The sequence below is a fragment of the Acinonyx jubatus genome, chromosome D4, assembly GCF_027475565.1.
Source record: "Acinonyx jubatus isolate Ajub_Pintada_27869175 chromosome D4, VMU_Ajub_asm_v1.0, whole genome shotgun sequence".
Classification (NCBI taxonomy): Eukaryota; Metazoa; Chordata; class Mammalia; order Carnivora; family Felidae; genus Acinonyx; species Acinonyx jubatus.
The window spans coordinates 64,109,899-64,130,788 of record NC_069391.1 but is presented as its reverse complement, the minus strand read 5'-3'; the positions used below and the strand labels follow the sequence as shown (position 1 = coordinate 64,130,788).

At 37.6% G+C, this 20,890-nt stretch overlaps 1 protein-coding gene across 6 annotated transcripts in view; it reads right to left on the bottom strand.

The window, feature by feature from the left end:
* The window catches only part of FANCC (FA complementation group C), a 265,807-nt gene that overhangs the window by 167,730 nt on the left and 77,187 nt on the right, over nt 1–20,890 (bottom strand). For 5 of the 6 annotated variants that reach the window (XM_027048221.2, XM_027048218.2, XM_027048217.2 and 2 more), the window contains 2 exons: nt 2,278–2,520; nt 605–689 (listed from right to left, as the gene is read on the bottom strand). In XM_027048221.2, coding sequence (XP_026904022.1) covers nt 605–689; nt 2,278–2,442 — 250 coding nt within the window. In that variant the 5' untranslated portion in view covers nt 2,443–2,520. Of the gene's footprint in view, nt 1–604; nt 690–2,277; nt 2,521–6,681; nt 6,792–20,890 lie in introns of those variants that run through there. The other variant, XM_027048219.2, reaches the window with a different exon arrangement.

Below are 20,890 nucleotides of genomic sequence, written 5' to 3'. Positions count from 1 at the left end.
CAAGGCACTGTTAGTAACTTGACCTGGCTACCATGTGTGTGGTGTGGTTGCAGAGGATTATATAGGAAATGAGGCTGGACAGGTAGACAGGAGGTCAGGGAAAGAACACCTCCCCCAATGTGTCCCCAGGTTCCTCTTCACCATAGGTAAAACCAAAATGTTACCCCTAAATAATGTCAGGGCCATAGGAGGATTCAGATACTAAAGAATGACTTTACACATGGAAAACAGTAGTGTGCAAGTTAATGTGAAATTGTGAAACAAGAAATTATTTCATTATTATAATCATTTTATACTGAATTAAAAATGAAGTTATGATAATCATCTCGAAGAGTCTATAATATAAGGAGTCCTATTTTCTTACAGATCTGTGTGTGTGTGTGTGTGTGTGTGTGTGTGTGTGTGTGTGATTATCTATCCAAACATATATGGACAAGAAAAGGATGCTATCTTTCTAATGGAACAATGAATACATTTGAATAGCTGTTTCATAAAAAATAGGAGAAAATTTATAATTTGAAACTCTGTATTTTGTTAAACAATGCAAAGATTAAAATTATCATTAGAAGTTTATATTTTGAGAGAACAGGCTTTGGATTCTTACCAAATGCTAAAATAAAAGGATTCCAACAAGTTTTTGCCAACAGTTGACCTATTGTGGGAAATCTTTCAATGATCATATTTGAATCCTGTAAAAGAAAGTTACGTTTTGGTCAATAAAAAGACAATATGCAACTTAGAAAGGTTGAACTGACACTACAGGTTGAGGGAGTTTGAATGTTTAGTATGTATTTCGGAAAAGTAGGAGATTCAAATAAAATTTAACAAGTAACCATCTTATTTCATCCTTAAACCACATCACCAAAACTAAAATGTACAGCACATTTATGTAAAATCTTGAAACAAATTAACTTTATTTTACTCATACTTAGGAAAGGTCAATTTGTTTAAAAATAACAAAGATTGCATAACAGTGAACAAAATATTGTGAGCAATTAATAGTTCTATGATCCCATGTTTTCAACCTGGTTTTTCACTCTAACATAAGAGAGATTCCTAACTCAGCTTCACTAGGGCTATTTCAAAGAAGGTTTGGGAGGACAAGAACTCTGGAACTTGTAAAAAGAAATAAAAGCAGCCCAAGCATAAAGATATATATCTCTGTTCATTACTATTTCAGTTGCTACATGCTTAATGACATCATACTTAATCTACAACAACCTAAAACCTGAGATGAAAAAGATCAACCAAATAGAAAACAGCTTAAGATTAAAAAATGTACATGCTGTTACACAACTGGCCCTCTCCCCACTTCTTTACCTCTCAAGAAAGTTCAAAAATAAGACCTAAATGAGGTAACATGTACATAAGCTGAAATGTAAGCTGCTGTACCAATAAATTCTTCACATTTGTCTTAGCATCAAGGCCAGCCCTAGACTTTCTGGGACCAATTTAAAGCCAAGCTGCAGAAGTCGAATTATAGAGAAACAATTTTAAAAGTTAGCTTTGGTTGATCACACAGACCATATCTTTCCTTCTAGTTGCTAAAGACATATGAACTCATATCATCAACATGAATAATTCTTCAAATTTCTGACTTACTTCTTAGATTAAGAGAAGAAAAACGTAACACAAGAACACTTACATTAAATGACAATTTTGCTTCTCATTTTGAAATTACAAAGTAGGTGTAAAACAAATAATATTTTCATAATATGAAAGCAGGTTAATTCATAAAAATATCCACTGAAGTAAAAATAAGAAATCATGTCAAAATGAAAATATATCAAATTTTGAACAATACATTATACAACAATAGTGAAGATACTCAAAATCTTAATATTCACCAGAAAAGACCACTTAAAATATTCATAAGAAGAGATCTTAATACCTATTACCTCTTAGTAGAACTTTATCTAGGACAGCATTAAAGAACAACAATAAAGAAGCATTTCAGAAAACTTTTCAATATTTAATAGATGCAAAGGTCTTTAAAAGAATCCCAATTCTTACCTGACAACGATTGTCACAGTCTTGTTTTAAAAAAAAAAACAAAAAACTTTACTGGTCAGGAAGTCTCATGTGACAATGTAATTAATCAAGAAGAAAAGACTGAAATCATAAGAAATCAGAGATAAGGAAACCATCCCGTCCATATCACTTACAGGTAATTTGTCTTTCTAATCCATCAGGTCAATACCACAAGTTCCTGACCCTAGATAACATTCAAGCTTGGTGAAATGTAGTAGAGATTCATTATTTTGGTCTACTACCTACCATCTCTTTCAAGACTTCATACATCTGCCTCAGGAATTCCTGAAATCGAGGCAGATGAAGGCAGGTGTCTTTCTGGGTTTCCAAAGTGGAGGCCTGGTCCCACAATGAAAGTTTCTGCATCCAAAATTGGTAATCAGAAGAAAAGCCTACTGAATCTTGAGCCATCTTGGAAAAAGGGAAAAGGTGATGTATCTTCACAGCAGCCCACCAAGCACTGAAGGAAACAGTGGGCACACATCAAATCTATAAGAGAGGGGAAAAATGAAACATTATTTAAGGGATTTTTATTGGTGACTTCATATTCTACTGACAAGTGAAAGCGGGAGTACAAGGGACTAAAGTAGCGTGATTTTATGGAGTCACCTTTGAATTATTTTAAAATGTGTCACCCAGCTGTAGCTCCAATTTTTACCATCTGAATTTTTTATCAGAGTAATATTACACTAGAAGTCATTATACTTTCACAGACACATGCTAATTATGCACAAAAAGCACAGCTGATAATACTTTATATCTTCTTTTCAAGATAGAGCTATTTTTAAATGTTCTGAACATGAAGTTCATTTGGATATTTTAATATAATGGGAAATCAAAAACATCCATGTGTGTTAATAGTCTATGTCTAAAAAATGTTTTTGAAGTTCCCATGTTTTATATGCATTTCTGGCTTCTCATTTACGTGTTAAAGAAAATCTCTATGCATTACTGACATTTCTTCCAGTTTCTCTTCATTTTTTAGAAAAGAGTAAAATAATTCATTCCATATGGATCAATTTGAACAATCTATTTCATTAAAGACTAGTGTTTATGCTTGATCTCAATTCTTTCACGAGAAGAAATACTTTAGTGAAATATGAAAAATTGCAATTATTGAGGAGGTGTACTAGTCCTACATGACAGAAAATAGCTCATAAACTTGACCTACCACATGGGAAGTACATGTTAAAAAGAAGAGTGGAGTTGTGAAGTAAGCAGGCACCTCAGGCAGAGCTAGGTAAATAAACCGCAGGTGCCCCACCACCATCCCAGCTCCTCACCGTCCTCACCTAGAAGAACCACACCCGGCAGAGAAGGGAGGGCTGCTTCTCATCAGGTGCAGGCTTTTGCAAGTTCTCCTACTTTCTAGGGGCAGGGGTGATACTCAGTTATCTGATTTCAAAAGACAGCTCTGCAAATGGTGAGTGAGTTCAAATTCTCAGCAGCAGTAATTAACAGATAAAATGGTCCCAATTAAGTGCCAAAAACATCAACAAAGGGAGTTTCATTATTAAATAAGAAAGCAAAAAAATTTAAAGAGATCATAAAATTTGGTTGCAGTGCAAAAAATTTGAGACCAGGTACTAAAAATTGTACTAAATGGTACTAAAAATTTAGTTTTATAAAGGACCATGAGGTAAAAAAAAAAAAAAAAAAAAAAGGTTTAGCAATAGTGACAAACGGCACATAATAGCCATGAATCTAGGCCTTCTCCCTGATTCCTCCCTTTCTCTCACTGACTTCCTGATCTAAGCCATCAACACCTGTCAATTCTACCTCCAAAATAAATACATGATCTCACTCAGCTTCATCCACTTCTTTCCAGCTCCACTGCTGCCATCCTATCCTATCCCATCCCATCCCCATCTCCATCCCCATTCATTTCTTCCCTAGAGGCTTCTACCTGGTCCCACCTGGCCCTCTGTAATTTATTGTCTACAGTCAACAAAACCAACTTTCCCAAAAGGAAATCAGACCCAGCACGCTCCTGCTTAAAACCTTCCCACCCCAACTTCAATAGCTCTTTGAAAGAAATCCCAACTCCCTGTAGAAAACACCCCAGCTCCTTGTTGGAGTCTCTAAAGTCCTGCAAAAACATGGCCCACACCCTCCCATTTCCCATGCTGCCTCTCCTCTGCTGCTCACTGTCCAGTCCAGGCCTCTCCTCTGTTCCACCAACACAGGGAATCCTTCCCTGTTTCCGGGGCTTTCTGTTGATTCCTCCACAGCTCTTATCACATCAGTAATTATCCTGGACATTTATTTGCTCATTTAGTTACTGCTTCTTCCACCAGTATATAAATTCCCTGTCTCTTAGAATTTAACACGGGCCTGGGGCACCTGGGTGGCTCAGTCAATTAAGCGTCCAACTCTTAGTTTCAGCTCTAGTCATGATCTCACAGTTCATGAGTTCAAGCCTCGCATCCAGCTAGGAGCTTGATTGGGATCTTCTCTCCCTTCTCCCTCTTCTCTCCCTTCTCTCCCTCACCCCCCCCCCCGACCACCTCAAAATAAAAAAACTTACAAAAAAAAAAAGATTTAACACATGCCTGGCAAACAATAAATACTGAGTAAAGAAATGAATAATTCACGGATATTTTTCAAAGTATAGTTCTAAACTGCTGTAACAAAATAACAAAATGCTTTTCCAGATAGAGCAATTAACTTTTTAAAAGATAACTTCCCCAGAAAAAAAATTTAAAGGCATATCTATGGGAAACTTAATTACTAATATCCCATTTTATAAATATAGTAATAGCTTATACATACATATACTTACTATGCTCTTGACAATATATTAAATGCTTTATGCACATTAGCTATGTTAATCCTCATAGCAACCCTATGAAATGGGTACTATTATTGTCCTCATTTTACAGAGGCACAGAGAGATTATGTAATTGCTCAAAGTAAGATTATGTAAAAGCCCAAAGGAAGTAACTGCTAGTAAATAGCAGAGCTACAGGTTGTGGGATTTGAATTCAGAGAATCTGGCTCTAAAGTCTGTGCCCTTAATCAAAGAAATAAACTGAAGAAACAAATTAATGAATTTCTTATATATTTCATACAGTTCTAGATGCAGGTCTGTTTAGATATTTGGGGACACTAAACTGAAGACCTTTTTGGTAGAGGTGACAGGAAACATTATTTTATTATAGCCAAATTACAAACACCATTTTGCCTAGCAATGGGGATGCATCTGGTTGTTTTAAATGCAAACAGTTTTAGGGATCATGTAGTGCAGTGGTCCTGATGGGCTGTTCCACAGCATGTCTAGGGGGGAGATGGTGATAGCTGGGAAACAAGTGGTGCCCTGATTGTGAAGGCTAGCAGTGGGGGTGCTGCTGACATTTAGTGCCCAGAAGCCAGGGATGCTGAACATACTTGCAATACTCTGGGACAGCAGCTCGCGAAGAGAAATGGTCTTCCCCCAAAGGCCAATGACAACCCTACTGCTGCTGACCTAATCTGAACACTCTGGAATGGGGCATCTGTTGATTGGCTGGTTGCGTATTCCTCCTCCTTCTTTCCCTTGAGGAAAGAACCTCTCCTCCCTTCTACAAGTCTTGGTGAGTCTATTAATCAAGGCACGTTGTGGCATCAGCTAAGAGGTGAGGCAGTGATTCAAGTTAGGCAAACCAGACTCTGTGCTGGGAATCTGAGTCTTGAATATATGGACATAAGGATGGAACTAAGTCATTCCAAAGACTCTCTTAGTCTAGATCCCTAAGGCTACCCTACATCACGTCCTTAACAAGGTATAGTTTTAAGCTCTCTTTTTTTTTTTTTGAGATTTTATTTTTAAGTAATCTCTACACCCAACAGGGGGCTCCAACTCATGACCCCGAGATCAAGAGTCACCTGCTCCACCAACTGAACCAGCCAGGCACCCTTCAGCCCTCTCTTTAATTCTGTCCACTACCCAGGGGCTTGCCACAAAATCCTTTTTTTATTTTTTCTTAAATTAACCACCATTGACTTCTGTGATTTAAAAAAAAAAACTCACAAACTAATATCGTCAAATACATACTGATACAATATCTAATACAAACCAGATAGCAGGCTGCAGGCAGCAAAACTTTGAAGAAAGAAGGAGAATTTAGAACTGGTTACTGGCCCAAATCATGGAAAATGGCAGGAAAACTTCTGTTCATATTAGGGTATTGGAAACCAGAAGTCCATGGAACAAGAAGGTAATGTAGATCAATGAGGTATTGCCTATGATCAGGGCCACTACCTCATTATACTCTTCTAGTATAAAGTGAAGCCAAGCGAAAGCCACTGGATTATCAAAAAACAATGTCTGGTGGTTTGCAGAAAACCCCACTTCTCCAACCAAGGGACCAGTGAGTCTTAGTCAACCATATTAGGCTATCATAAACATACTCAAATGGTGACTCCAGCTCAAACTGCACTTTCAGATATGGATCCCAACTGGATCAAATTAAAACCACCCTAGTCACCTAGAATGCAGTTATGAAGCTGGCAGTAAATGTATTTCTCCATAAAGATAACCAGAAGATATGAGAAAGCAGTTCACTTTTACCTCCCTTGGAGGTATCAACTCAGGACATGGTGTTACTACACTGGTCTACCACAGTGAAGTTAGCTGCTAACAGAACCTGGAAACTAAGGAGACATAGGTACCTTGCATGTATTCCAGATGGTGGGATATAAATCCCATAAACATACAGGGCCTGCCATTTCAGGAAGTCTCCTGTGATCCAATGGTCCGTGCCAAGTCAGGATATGCCCTGACTAGTGCCAGTGGTTGCCTCCGATGTGGAGACCTGGGTAGCTGAAAGACAGGTGCAGAAAAGAAACTTGGGTTTTACCATACACCTTTTTGCACCTTTTCAGTTTAATTCTATGTATACTAATTACTGACTCAAAATTGTAACAATGAGCAAACAACAAAGAAAGTGAATAATTGCTATACCTCACACCCGCTAAGAGGCAAAACATTTGGCTGATATATTTGGGATTCTGAACATAAACTGTCTGGGCTTTAGACTGTTTATCTGCTTTTACCTACTTGTCAGGCAATGAGAAAATATGGGAAGGGCCCAGAGCAAGAATCACTGTCCATGCTGAAGCACTCTGCCACTAAGCACATATGACCCAGCAGATCCAATGCTGCTTCAAGTGTGTGTGAAGATCTGGATTCTGTGAAGAGCCTAGAGCAGGCCTCAGTGACTTGGACTGATCGCTCAAGCCACAAAGCCAGGTGTGCCCAGCAGCACTCCATCATAATGTGCAAATTATGCCTGCTTGGGCAAAATGCACAAGTGAGGTTTTTGGATGCTATCTGTGTGTATGTCTTGCTTTCTGTGTCATATACTTTTTTTAAAATTCCCTTCCCTTTCATTTTTCCCTCTGCTACTAGTGAACCTAGAGAGTATATCATTAGTAGATAAATTTTCCAAAGTCTATAATTGACAGACTATAACAGAGATAGGAAGAGGAACTGACATTATCCAGAATTCCTGGACCTGAAGTCAGAAGCATCAACCAGGCATTACTTCAGATTATCTCCCTTTTCGAAGGAAAAGCTGAATTATGTTAGTTGGAAGTGTTTTAAAAATTCTTTGCGTAGAAAGCAGTAGGTCTGAGTGTACTGAGTAACCAACAAGTGAAAGGTAGTGGAGTTCTGTGGTTTTTGCCCACCTAGCACCCTTTTCCTGTTCCTTCAATATGAGCTCACCCTACTTTTGCTTCTTCCTTTTCCTTCTTCCTTTCCATATAGTCTGAGACTATGGATCAAGGTGTCCACACAGGTCTAACAGATAAGACTAACAGGAAAGAATGCTGTGCAAATAAAATGAAGTTTGTCTCTTTTTCTGACACCACTCATACACAACAGACTTTTACCCAATAGAGAGAACAGCTTATGATGGTCTCACTTAAAGCACAGGCTATAAGTGAATTTTGTTTATGATGTTTCTTTCTCATAACTATTTAATGAGTATTTTTAAATTTACCAAAAAAGTAGACAAAACAGCCAAATGAACTCCTATGTATCCATTAACTAGTCCAAACAATTATCAAAAATTTCCATTTTAAAGCACATCACAGACATCACACCACTTTATCCAAAATACTTTGATTTCTCTTTTTTTCTAAGGATTTAAAAAAAAAAAAAGAAACCTGAGTACACTCTTTCACACCTAATAAATCCAGCCAAATAAACACAATAAGTATCATCTAATGGCCCATCTATGTTCAAATTTCTTTAAAATTTTCCTTCATAATGGGTTGTTTATATTACAATCCAAACAAGATCCACACATTACATATGGCCAATATTGATATTTCTCCTTTAATCTGTAACAAAATAATGTAAAGTCTCCCTTAATCTGTAACAATTGCCCCTCTTTTATTTTTTAATCTTTTCATATTATTTATCCCCTGAAAAAAAAAAAACAACCAATCGAAAAGGCTAATAGAATCCAATGTATTGACTAATAGAACGTTTCATACTTGTGTATTTGGCTGATTGCATTCCTGTGGTGGTAGCTTGTTTTGCTCTCCCCTGTACTGCATACAAACTGAGAGCACAATTTAGAGGTTTTTTTTAGATTCAGGGTCAATCTTTTTCCAAGAATACTTCATTTGTAGTGGTGTGTCCTTTGAATTAAACAGATCAGCTGTTTCAGGTACTGTCAACCCAATCCATCCATTATACTTTCCTTTCACTATCAACTCTTTCCTGAATGGTCTTAGGATCCACTGATGATCATTTTAGATCCATTAGGGGTTGAAAAATAGTGATTTTCTAATTTTATCCATTGGCTTATTTTTATGATATTTCTAGATGTATAGAACCCTTACAGTTGTAGGTAGTAAGAATAACAATCTTCCTACATTGGACAATCCAATGTATGTCTGTCCAACCCCGTGAAACTGCCAAAAGAGTTGCTAACTTCACTGACTCAGTAGCATAGGCCCTCTTGCAGGTTCTTGGGTCTCCCCTAGCTTCTCCAGAAACGGCAAACTGCCCTAAGGGTGAAAAGCTGCTAAAGAATGTCTACTCAGTGCTCTGCACTTCCCTTCACTGCCAGGGTCTTAACCCCTTGAGTACTGGGCATCTCTGCAGTTTTCCCATGGCTTCAAAAGATGTTTTATCTGGTTCTTCTAGCCACTCTAAAAAGCTGGAAGTAAAAGTCTATGTAAGTTTTCTTGATTAACCAGGATGGATGAGGTAAACAAAAGTACAGAATATATTTAAATGTAAACACACTTAGTAAAATTGCATCCAATTTCAGTTCTACTTCAGACAACAGTAGACTCTGTAATTGAAACCAACCTTCCTGATGAACACTATTTTATATGGTTACATAAAGTATGGAAGTGCAATAAAAAAATCATCAAGAGGCACCTAGGTGGCTCAGTCAGTTAAGCATCTGACTTCGGCTCAGGTCATAATCTCACAATTCATGAGTTCAAATTCCACGTCGGGCTCTATGCTGACAACTCACAGCCTGGAGCCTGCTTCAGATTCTGCATCTCTCTCTCTCTCTCTCAAAAATTAATAAACATTTAAAAAAATTTTAAAAGATCAACAAAGAATCAGAAAGACAGTGTTAAATTATTTGAGAAAGATCTTGACACATGGGGTTATACAGGCCTAGGAAGGCATTTCTGATCCTGAAGAGGTGGTTAAAGGCAAAAGTTAAAAAGCTTTTTTTGCAGCCTTGCCAGAAAGTAAAAGTAGGAGCCCAGGCCTACCAAAGTGAGGTCCTGGTAAACCACCCCACACTTAGAGTTGGTGCCTATGAGGGTACACCCTGGAAGGATAGGTGAAACCAGAAATGAACCAACCTGCGTATACTACAGTCTAACTATGAAACTAAAGCTAAACTAAGGTGGTCCCTGGTTTCTAGGTCTGCTGCCAGGTGCCTGTAAGATGCAAACAAAAATCCTCTCTGAAGGAAAATAACTTCAAGGTTTCTAACTATTTCTAAAAATAATTTTTCAAGTTTTATTTACTTGTTTTGAGAGAGACAGAAACGGCAGATGTGGGGGAGCGTCAGAGAGAGGAGACAGAGAATCTCAAGCAGGCTCCATGCTGCCAGCACAGAGTCCTATGCGGGGCTCAAACCCACAAAACCTTGAGATCATGACCTGAGCTGAAACCAAGAGTCAGATGCATAACCCACTGAGCCACCCAGGTGCTCCCCAAAAATAATGTTTCAAATACAACAAAAATTATATAATGAAAGACAGTCAGGCACACAGGAAGAAAAGAACACACAAGAAAGAACCCCAATGGAGGATAACAAAACAAAACAAAGAATACAGTAGAAATTCTAAAACCGGAAGAAAAGAAAAAAGGAACTGAAATTAAGAATTCAACAGATGAAGAGGCGCCTGGGTGGCTTGGTCAGTTAAGCGACTGACTCTTGATTTCAGCTCAGGTCATGATCTCATGGTTCATGGGTTTGAGCTCCACATCAGTTTCCACACTGACAGCATGGAGCCTGCTTGGGATTCTCTCTTTCCCTCTCTCTCTGCCCCTCTCCCGCTCACTCTTTCTCTTAAAAATAGATGAATAAACTTTAAAAAAAGAATTCAACACATGGGTTTAACAGCTGATCAGACCCAATTGGAAATAGAATTAGTGAACTGGGAACATACATCAGAAGAAACTACCCAGAATTCACATGGAAAGTAAAAACAATGGAAAACACAGAAGAATGGGTAAGATACATAAAAATACAGCAAGATGACCAGAAAACATACCTTCAATACAGTCAAAGGGGAAAAAAAAAATGGCCAACCTAGAATACTATACCTAACTAAAATATTCTTCAAGATAAAGTGAAATAAAATCTTTTGACACATTGAGAGAGTCTGATGCCAGTAAGCCTAATCTAACTAAAGGATGCTCTTCAGAAAATTGGAAAATGATCCCAGACAGAATTCTGCAGGCATAAGAACAAATGAAAACAACAAAAATGGTAGATACATGAAAAAATTTAAATTAACATTTATGATATAAAATAAGAATAGTGTCATTGGGGTTTTTAAATATATATAGAAATTAAAATATATAAAAACAATAGCATACCTGGAGAAAAATAGAGTCAGAGTTCTAAAGTCCCTGCATTTTCCAGGAAAAGGAAGATAAAAGTGTTAAATAATTCAAGTATGCATACCGTAATTTCTAGGATATCCACTAATAGAATATCAACAGGTAGTATATAATTTCCAAATTATCAAAGGAGAAAAATTTATAATAAAAAAATGGCAAGATTGGAGAGAAAAAGGAATACAGAATGGACAAGATTTAAAAAACCACAAGGGTGCCTGGGTGGCTCAGTTGGTTAAGCATCTGACTCCTGATTTTGGCTCATGTCATGATCTCACAGTTGGTGGGTTAGAGACCCACACTGGGGCTGTCTGTGCAGAGCCTGCTTGGGATTCTCTCTCTCACTTTGTCTCTGCCCCTCCCCACTCGCGTGTTCTCTGAAAAAATAAGTAAATAAACTTTAGAAAGAATTTTAAAAAAGCGCACAGTAAGATGGTTGATTTAAACTAAAATACATCAGTAATTATACAATATGCCAATGACTTAAACTCCCAAGTACATCCCAAAGATTATCAGGTTTTTCACTTTTTAAATTTATTTTTTATTTATTTTTTATTTTATTTAAGCTTTTATTTAAATTCTAGTCAGTTAACATACAGGGTAATAATTAGTTTCAGGTGTCCAATACAGTGATTCAACACTTCTGTACATCAGCTGGTGCTCAGCATAAGTGTACTCCTTAATCACCGTCACCTATTTAACCCATCCCCAACCCACCTCCCCTCTAGTAACCATCCGTTTGTTCCCTGTAGTTAAGAGTATGTTTCTCAGTTTGTGTCTCTGTTTTTTTCCCCTTTGCTCATTTGTTTTGTTTTTGAGATTCCACATATGAGTGAAATCATATGGTATTTATCTTTCTCTGACTTATTTTGCTTAGCATAACACTCTCTAGCCTGCAAATGGCAAGAGTTCATTCTTTTTCATGGCTGAGTAATATTCCAGTGTGTGCGCACACGCACGCGCGCGCGCGTGTGTGTGTGTGTGTGTGTGTATCACATCTTCTTTATCCATTCATCAATTGATGGACACTTGGGCTGTTTCCATAACTGGGCCATTATAGACAACAATATCAGTTTTGAATTAAAAAAAGAAACAACTACATGTTATAAAACACACATCTAAAACATAAGAATATAGTGATTCAGAGAAGCTAAAAGGAAAATAGGAAAACAACAACAACAACAACAACATACAAACCTAACCAAAGGAATCAAATAAAAAAACAGTATCAATTCAAATACACTTTGGGGCAAAAAGAATTACCAGAGGTAAAGAGGGTCACTTCATAATGATAAAGTGTTCAATTCACCAGGAAGATTAAACAATTGTAAATTTATATGCTCCAGTAATATGGAAATACAAAACAAACTATAAAAATCAAAATATAACACAGAAAGTGATGTAACTATAAAAATAAAGTATTACATTCATACTGGGAATTTTCACACATCTCTCTCAGTAAATCATAATCATACAAAAATCCACAAATTACAAACTCTCCCTCAAAGAACACTCCAAGCTTGTTAAGTGTTTATGAACACTAGCAGAATGTTCACTGCGGCATTATTCATAACAGACCCAAATTGAAAAGAACCCATAGGCCAGTCAAGAGTAGAATGAATAAACTAAATGTGATATATTCATATAAGGGAACTCTATGCAGCAATGACAATGCAGGACCTACCACAGGCATAGAGATGAATTTTCAATCATAATGTTGAGAAAAAGAAACCAACCCATAAGAATATATAAGATGTGATTCATTTACATAAAGTTCAAAATCAGGTAAAACTAAACTGTAGTGATTACTCTGAAAAGTCAGGAAATGTATTACCTTTAGAAGAAGAGAAGAAGTACTATGGGGAAGGTATACATGAAGGGCTCTCAAGATGCTGGCAATATTCTATTTCTTGACCTGGATGCCACTAACGTGTGTGTTAACATTTCAATAATTAAAAAACTGTAAGTCATGTTTATGTGCTTTCCTGTATGTATTATTTTCCATTACACACACACACACACAAATTCTCTAACTTCTAGATATACATTTACCACACACATATTACCTCAAAAGAAAAAATAAAAGCTGTCATAGCGTATAAATGCTAATCAATACATAAAATACTTGACGAATACAATTAAAAATTTTAATTACCAAAAGATTCTGTAAGTATTTTCTATTTTCTAGCTGAGTCTCTGAAAATATTACAACTATCAGAACTGGCCAGCGATACAAACCTAGGGTTTGTTTTCTCTTCTTCCTTCCCATCCTCAAATAACAGCTCCATCTTCCTAGCCCCACTCCTAGGAGAAGTAAATCCACAGGCTTCTCTATCTGCTCCCACTTTCCCCAAGCTATGTGGCTACTGCTTTGCCCTGAGAGGGCTATTGTCAGAAGGAGGAAGAGACATCCAATTCATCACTCAGGGAAGGATAACTAGTGAGAGGTCTGTACTCAAGCAGATAAAATAAGGCGGTGTCCAGGCAGCTTAAAAAAAAAAAAAAAAGCATGCCTCATAAAAAAGACAGGATTCTTCAGATTGATGGCGATTTTAACTTTTTTCACAAATGCATTAATTTTTTTATCCTAGTTCATCTGCACACTTATTAGACAACTGAGATCTGACTATACATTTTTTGATTGATACCAAATCCTTCATCTAGCCCCAATGTAAATCCTTGACTTTCTTAGGACTCTGCTTAGTGTGCATGCCCTCACATGGATGTCTATGCCCATATCCATTTCAGAGGAGCAACTAGAGAAATACTGTTTAAGCATCTTTTAAGAGCATTTAAAAAAAGGTGGATGTCAATCACATTATTTCCTTAAAACTTGGGATTTTAACAAGCATTTTTTGTACACAAACTGTATATATTAATGTAGCAAAAGCAAATGGCATGGAAAGTTGGAAGGAAATCCCCATTTTCCATTTCTTGAGTTATTTCTCTTTTGGCACATTTACCCAGTCCCAAGGAATCAAAACCAGGATTTCACCTTCTCCACATATACAGACTAAAAATAACAAAAGGTCTTAGTCCCCTCACTGTATATTTCCAGGAGAAAATAAAATGGGCTTCAGAAATTGCCATAGAGAAAAGATAAAAAATGTCCTAAACCTGCGTGCAAACCACTATCCAGTGAAGGATGCCCATGTGCTTGTTCACATCCTTGTTTCCCGCTATTAGAGGAGATCCTACAGAAGGAGGCAGAAGGAAGGGGGATGAAGTGGCAAGGAGAGCCAGCAATCAGAGACACTGAAACAGGGCTGGTTCAAAATGGTGTCTGCTTAGAATCACTGTCTCTCCCCTCTTCTCTCATTTTTAAATTGCTTGAAAGTTACTCTACTGCTTGCAAGTACTGTTTTATGAACTCAAATCACCATGGCACAAAGATACACCACTGCCCATGAGAGTTCACAGTCTGAGTTGCTAGGATAGCATGGCTTGGATTCATAGTACAGCAAGTGAAAAAGGTAATGCTTCAGTGCTAAAAGGTTCCCCATTTTGGTGATTTACATTCTTTGGGAAAAGGATATTCAAAAACTTCATGGAAATGTGCTTCACAAAGAACATGGAGTTTACCAAGCACAATTCCTGAGAGGTGATAAAGGAAATAAAAGTATCACAACAATACTTGAGCAGTGTCTGAAGAAAATAATTAAGAAGAAAGAAACAAGCCTGTCATTACAAACTGGGGCAAAGTATCCGAATTCACTGAAAAACAAAACAACACCATTTCTCTTAATTTTTTTTTAAATTTTTTTAATGTTTATTTACTTTTGAGAGAGAGAGAGAGAGAGCGAGCAGGGGAGGGGGAGAAAGAGAAGGAGACACAGAATCCAAAGCAGGCTCCAGGGCCTGAGCTGTCAGCACAGAGCCCGATGCGCGGCTCAAACTCACAAGCTGTGAGATCATGACCCGAGCTGAAGTCGGACGCTTAACTGACTGAGCCACCCATGAGCCCCCCATTTCCCTTACTTTAGAAATCAACTGTTAAGACAACAGCCCCTAGCAAGGGACAGCCCCTAGACCAGTGGTTCTCAAATTAACTTTCAGAAAGCAAGGTGGGTTCCCAAAGTTCCATGTTGACACAGAGCATTTAAGCAGCCCTGACTTCAAAGAGTAAACCCTGCAGGCCCAGGCAGGCCCATGCAAGATGTCCAGTCTACCACAGCACTGGAAGTGACCAGTAATACATGAGCCAGCAACTCCAGCCTCTCATTTAACATTATGTGACATTATTATCCTCTCCTAACTTACGAAGTTTCAGGATGGAAAAATCCCTTCCACAATTTAACCTGCAATTTTCTGATCCTCCATTAGCACTGCTATTGAAGGCACTTCTGTGTCTCAAAGGGCTGTCCCATCTAGAGACAACTTAGAATTCAACTGTTTTTAGATTTTATGAAGAGTCTAAAAAGACTCCTTAATCAGCTGATATGGTGAGGAATCTGGTGCCTGTGAAGTCCTGTCAACGGCTACGATTGCCACAGATGTAAAGGAAAAATATTTTAAAAATCATTTAGTCTGAATCATCATTGTTTTCTTCCATGGCAAATAGTTGGTAACCTATAAAGCCATGTACACAAATAAGAGTAGCCAGGGCTACATTTTGAATAGTGTGAGAAATTCAAAAGTAGTTCTTATAAATTACCAAGTAATTTATAATATGAGGTAATTACCCAGGTCCTACCATCCATGTCTTCTAAACCAGTATAGCAGGTAAACATCTAGGATGAGGTCACAAAAGTGAAAATGGCAACAATGGCACAGAGCTTTAAAGCTTTTTAAAAAATCTTTAGTAAAATGAAACCTTGGGTTTTTTTTGTTTTCTTTTTGTTTTAAGTATGCTCCATACCCAGTGTGGAGCCCAATGCAGGGGTTGAACTCATGACCCTGCTATGAAGACCTAAGCTGAGATCAACAGTCAGATGCCTAACCAACTGAGCCACCCAGGCACCCCTAAAATGAAACCTTCCATAAAAGGTCAACATATAAAATGGACAGACCTCTGGAAATCATATATGAAAGAAGAGATCAATATCCAGAATATATGAAGAACTCCCACAATTCAAAGACAGAAAGAAACAAAGGAAAAAAGAAACCCCCAGTTTTAAAAAACTGGACTAAGGACTTAAATAGGTATCTCTCGAAGATAAAATGGCCAGGAAACATATGAAAAGATGTTCAAATCATTAATCATTATAGAAATGCAAATCGAAACCACAATGAGATACTATTTTACACCCATTAGGGTGACTTACTTAGAAAATACAAAAAATAGCAAGTAATGGTGAGAGTATAGAAAAACCAAACCCCTGCACATTGCTGGTGGGAATACTAAATAGTGTAGCTGCTGTGGAAAACAGTATGGCGGATCCTAAACAGTTAAACATTGAATTACCAAATGACTCAGCAATTCCATCTCTCTCTTTCTCTTTATACACACACACACACACACACACACACACACAAAAGATTTGAAAATAGGAACTCAAATGGGTATTTGTATACCCATGTTCATATTGGCATTATTCACAACAGCCAAAAGGTGGAAACAACACAAATGTCCATTAAGAGATGAATAAATACACAAAATAAATACAATGGAATATTATTCAGCCTTAAAAGGAAGAAAATTCTGATACATACATGCATGAGCCTTGAAAACATTATGCTAAGAGAAATAACCCAGACATGAAAGGACAAGTATTATATCATTTCACTTATAGGAGATACCCAGAGTAGTCAAACTCACAGAAGCAGAAAACAGAATGGTGGCTGTCAGGCGCTGGGTGGGGAATTATTATTTAATGGATACAGAGTTTCTGTTTGGGAAGATGAAAAGGTTCTGGAGATGGATGGTGGTGATAGTTTCAGAACACTATGAATATAATTAATGCCGCTAAGCTATATATTTAAAAAACAGTTAAAGGGTAAATTTTATGTCATGTATATTGTGCTACAATTACAAAAATAAACACAGACTTGGAGGAGTGGCTCTGGTCAAAGCAGGGCCTGGAGTATATCCTATGTCCCTGCCATGTCCTCTTCTCCAAGCCCCTCCTCAGAATAGTCCTGCACACAATGCTGGTTGTCTACCTGACAGCCCTAACCCTTCCAACTGCTTCTTTGTTAACAGAATCAGTTTATCGAGGAATCTCACAGCATGAGTCTTGGGGAAGCTGGGATGTGCCCCAATGCCGTGGGTGAACATCTTGATTAATGTAGACCAGTAAATCAAAAACATTTTCAGGATCCTTTTATATCCTTAAACATTACTAAGGACATTACTGAGAGGCTTTTGTTAATGTGGGTTATATTTATCAATATTTACCACATTAGAAATTAAACCTGAAAAAAAAATTTAAGACCCAAAACTATACACACATACATTCCATTAGCTGCTAGAGCAATGAGATCATCATACGTCATGTAACCTTTGACTCCACGGTCGATTAGTGAGAAAATGAGAGTGGATAATGCAAAAAATGTCTTAGCATTATTATGAAAATAGTTTCGTCCTATGATCCTCGTGAAAGGGAATCAGGGATACCCAAGGTTTCCTGAGTCACATTTTGAGAATGGCTGGTGTATGCAGACCAGTCATGGCATTTCCATTTGCCCTCCTACCAATGCAGGAACAGCCAATGTTAGTCTACATAGAACAATGAGAACTGAGCTTCGGGCTGGAAGGTTTCTGACAGAGTCTTTCTCAACCTAGAATAAATTCACATTTTTTTTGTATTAGACACTGTGGTCTCCATGTGACACTTAGAATGGCAGTAGTCGCCTTAGGACCCAGCAGTAAGTAAGCCTGAGAGCACAGCTGAGGCAATAAAGTAGTCAACCTTGGAATGTTATTTTCCTTTTGGTTTAAGCCACATTTTGTTGGGTTTTCTGTTACTTGCGGTCAAACACATCTTAACTGGTACATCTCCTCAGAACCTAGGAGTTCTGAAAAGCACTGCTGTACACAGTACCTGGCACACAGAAACTCAATAAATATTTGAACAAATGTGTGAATATAAACCCACTAAGGCTACTGCAGAGGAGAGACAAAGATAAAATTTGAACTGATTTTGTGTTGATGGAAGCCCGTGTAGCTCCCAGATTGTCAACATTTCAAACAAAGCTCATTTAAAACCTCGTGGTATCAAAATGGATGTGTACCTGTCAGAGGCCAAAAAAGTTAGAAATTGCTTTCCTATGGTCTGTCCCATCTCCAAGCCAGAGGTATGAGAGGTTAAGTCTATACATGCCAAATATGGCCCATAACCAAAGTGGCAAACTGATAAAAACAAAAAAAAAACACTACTTTTTTTTCCATTTCCTCTGAGCATGAATCAACTGAAGTCACTTCTCCCATGAAGTAAGCACCAAACAGATTTAAGGACAGAATGCTACAAAATACACTTTATGAAAGAAGAAAAAGACAAATTAAATACCTAGCCTTCAATTAATGTCATCAACTAGGGGCACAGTGCCCTTATCAGGAAATATTTAAAACCTCCAGGAATATAATCAAATCTAAAATTAAGAAATTTATGTTCAACTATGCTTAAGGTTGACAACATTCTTCCTCTGCCTTACTGAAAGCCTGATACCAGTATTTTTAATTTACTAAAAAGTAATGTTTCTTTGCTTCACTAAGTAAGAGTGATCAATTTGCCCGTTTGTTTGTAATTTTTAAAAAATCACAATAATATATTCTTGTTTCCACATGAAGGGCTTAAGAAATGATATTTTCTCTCTAAAAACGATGAAGTTTTAAGAAAAGTTCCACTAGGAGGAGCTGGCTTTTTCTCTGTTGAGTCAGCTGTGTTTCTCCTCGAGATGGTCTAATCAAAAACACAGATGTGAAATTTGCAGATAATTTCAAACAAACCTCAATCATGAACAAAATCTAGGTCTAAGGAATCAGAGGAGTCAACTGCAATCCAGGTGCAGAGTGTACACACTCCTCAGATGACTTTGCAAAGAATTAAGGAAATTTAATCTAGCAGATAACTGTCTAGGGATTTATGGAGGTCCATTCTCCAGCCCATGTCCCCAGTCATGTGAAGAAAAGAGCTTGCTCTCCAGACCTAGCTTCCAAGGAGAAACAGCCCTTCATGATAGTGTGTGTTTTTTGGATCTACTAAGACAGAGACCCCTGACTTTGTTCTCCATCAGAGCACCAAAGAGCAACGAATGGGACTCAAAAAAATACCAGTCTTGGGGCACCTGAGGGGCTCAGTCAGTTAAGCGTCCAACTTCAGCTTAGGTCATGATCACGCAGTTCATGAGTTCAAGCCTCATGTCGGTCTCTGTTCTGACAGCTCAGAGCCTGGAGCCTGCTTCTATGTCTCCCTCTCTCTGTGCCCCTTCCCACTTGTGCTCTGTCTCGCTCTCTCAAAAATAAAACAAAAAACATTAAAAAAAATTTTTTTTAAATGCCAGTCTTCCCACATACATTCTGTTAGGAATAAATAGTGGTTACTTCCTTTCCTTGCATTCTTGTCCTCAACTGTCTTATCTTACAGCAAGACTGTGGTGTTCAATGAGACCACAAGTTTAACAAATGGGCTGAGGGGCACATTAGATATTAAAATATTAGAAATCTTCTTACCTTTGTCACTGGTGACTCAGCTCTAAGTTACTCTGCCTCTTCCCACCCTTGGTTGTACTCATAATTTATTACTAAATAAACAAAAACAAAAAATCCCACAAATTTATTGGGAGACAACTTTATGACAGAAACTCTCAAAAACGTTGAAAGTAAAAAGAGATGGCAGTATAATTCCTTGCTCTCAAGCAACCTGTTGCTAATGAGAAAATCAGGATCTATAAACAGAAAAAAACATAATCCCTTACGGGAAGGGCTGGGAAAAAGGAAACAGGGTGCTACAAGGAACATTGAGTAGGGGCATTTCACCTCGCACGGGGGTGTCAGACGCTTCCAGGTAGAAAGGATGCCTAAGCTAAGTAAAACCATGAAGTATGAGCAGGGGTGAGCCAGGCAAAAACATAAAAACCAAACAGGATGTTCCTACACTGCATAGGAAGAGTTAAGTTACCCCTGATCCCTGTTTCTCAAACTTGAAGAAAAAAACTGCTGGGGGCTCTCAGAGCTGTTTTAGACGGCTTTTAAAAGATGCTTTTTAAAAGCTAATTTAAAGATACTTTTAAAAAGCTAACTGAAAAAGAATTTTTATCCTGTACTAATAAGTACAAAACTAGTAAAACCATTATGCTTATATAGCTCTTATACATCTACAAAATCTTTACATGCACAAATACCAACAAATCTACAAAATGAATAAAATTTCAATCAACAAAATGAATCCAATGTGATCAATGATTCAGGTTACTGAATCTCACTTGGACTGGTCATGTAAACTTGGTACTGGCTACCAAAAGCTACCAGCAGCTTCTGTTATTTGCTGGTCCTACCATATGTGGGGATGCCTAAATTCATCCTTTTCTCTTTTTGAACTACTGTGAAACAGCAATCTCTCACCCAGCTCAAACGTATTATTTACCTTTTTACCTCTGTTTGTTTTCAATATCTAAAAGTAGTGCTATTTAGTGCCACTACAAACACAGCTGCAGGCACTGACATCTTAAGACACTATTTAGTTAGAATTGTGGGCATTTAGGTGTTTGGGAACAAGTGGATTTTTAAATTACCATCCAAATGAAAAATAAAAGGTGAAATCCTTGCAGAGAACCATAGAATCCTAATAAATCCCACCTGCTTAATCCTACTCATCTTTTGGGGTC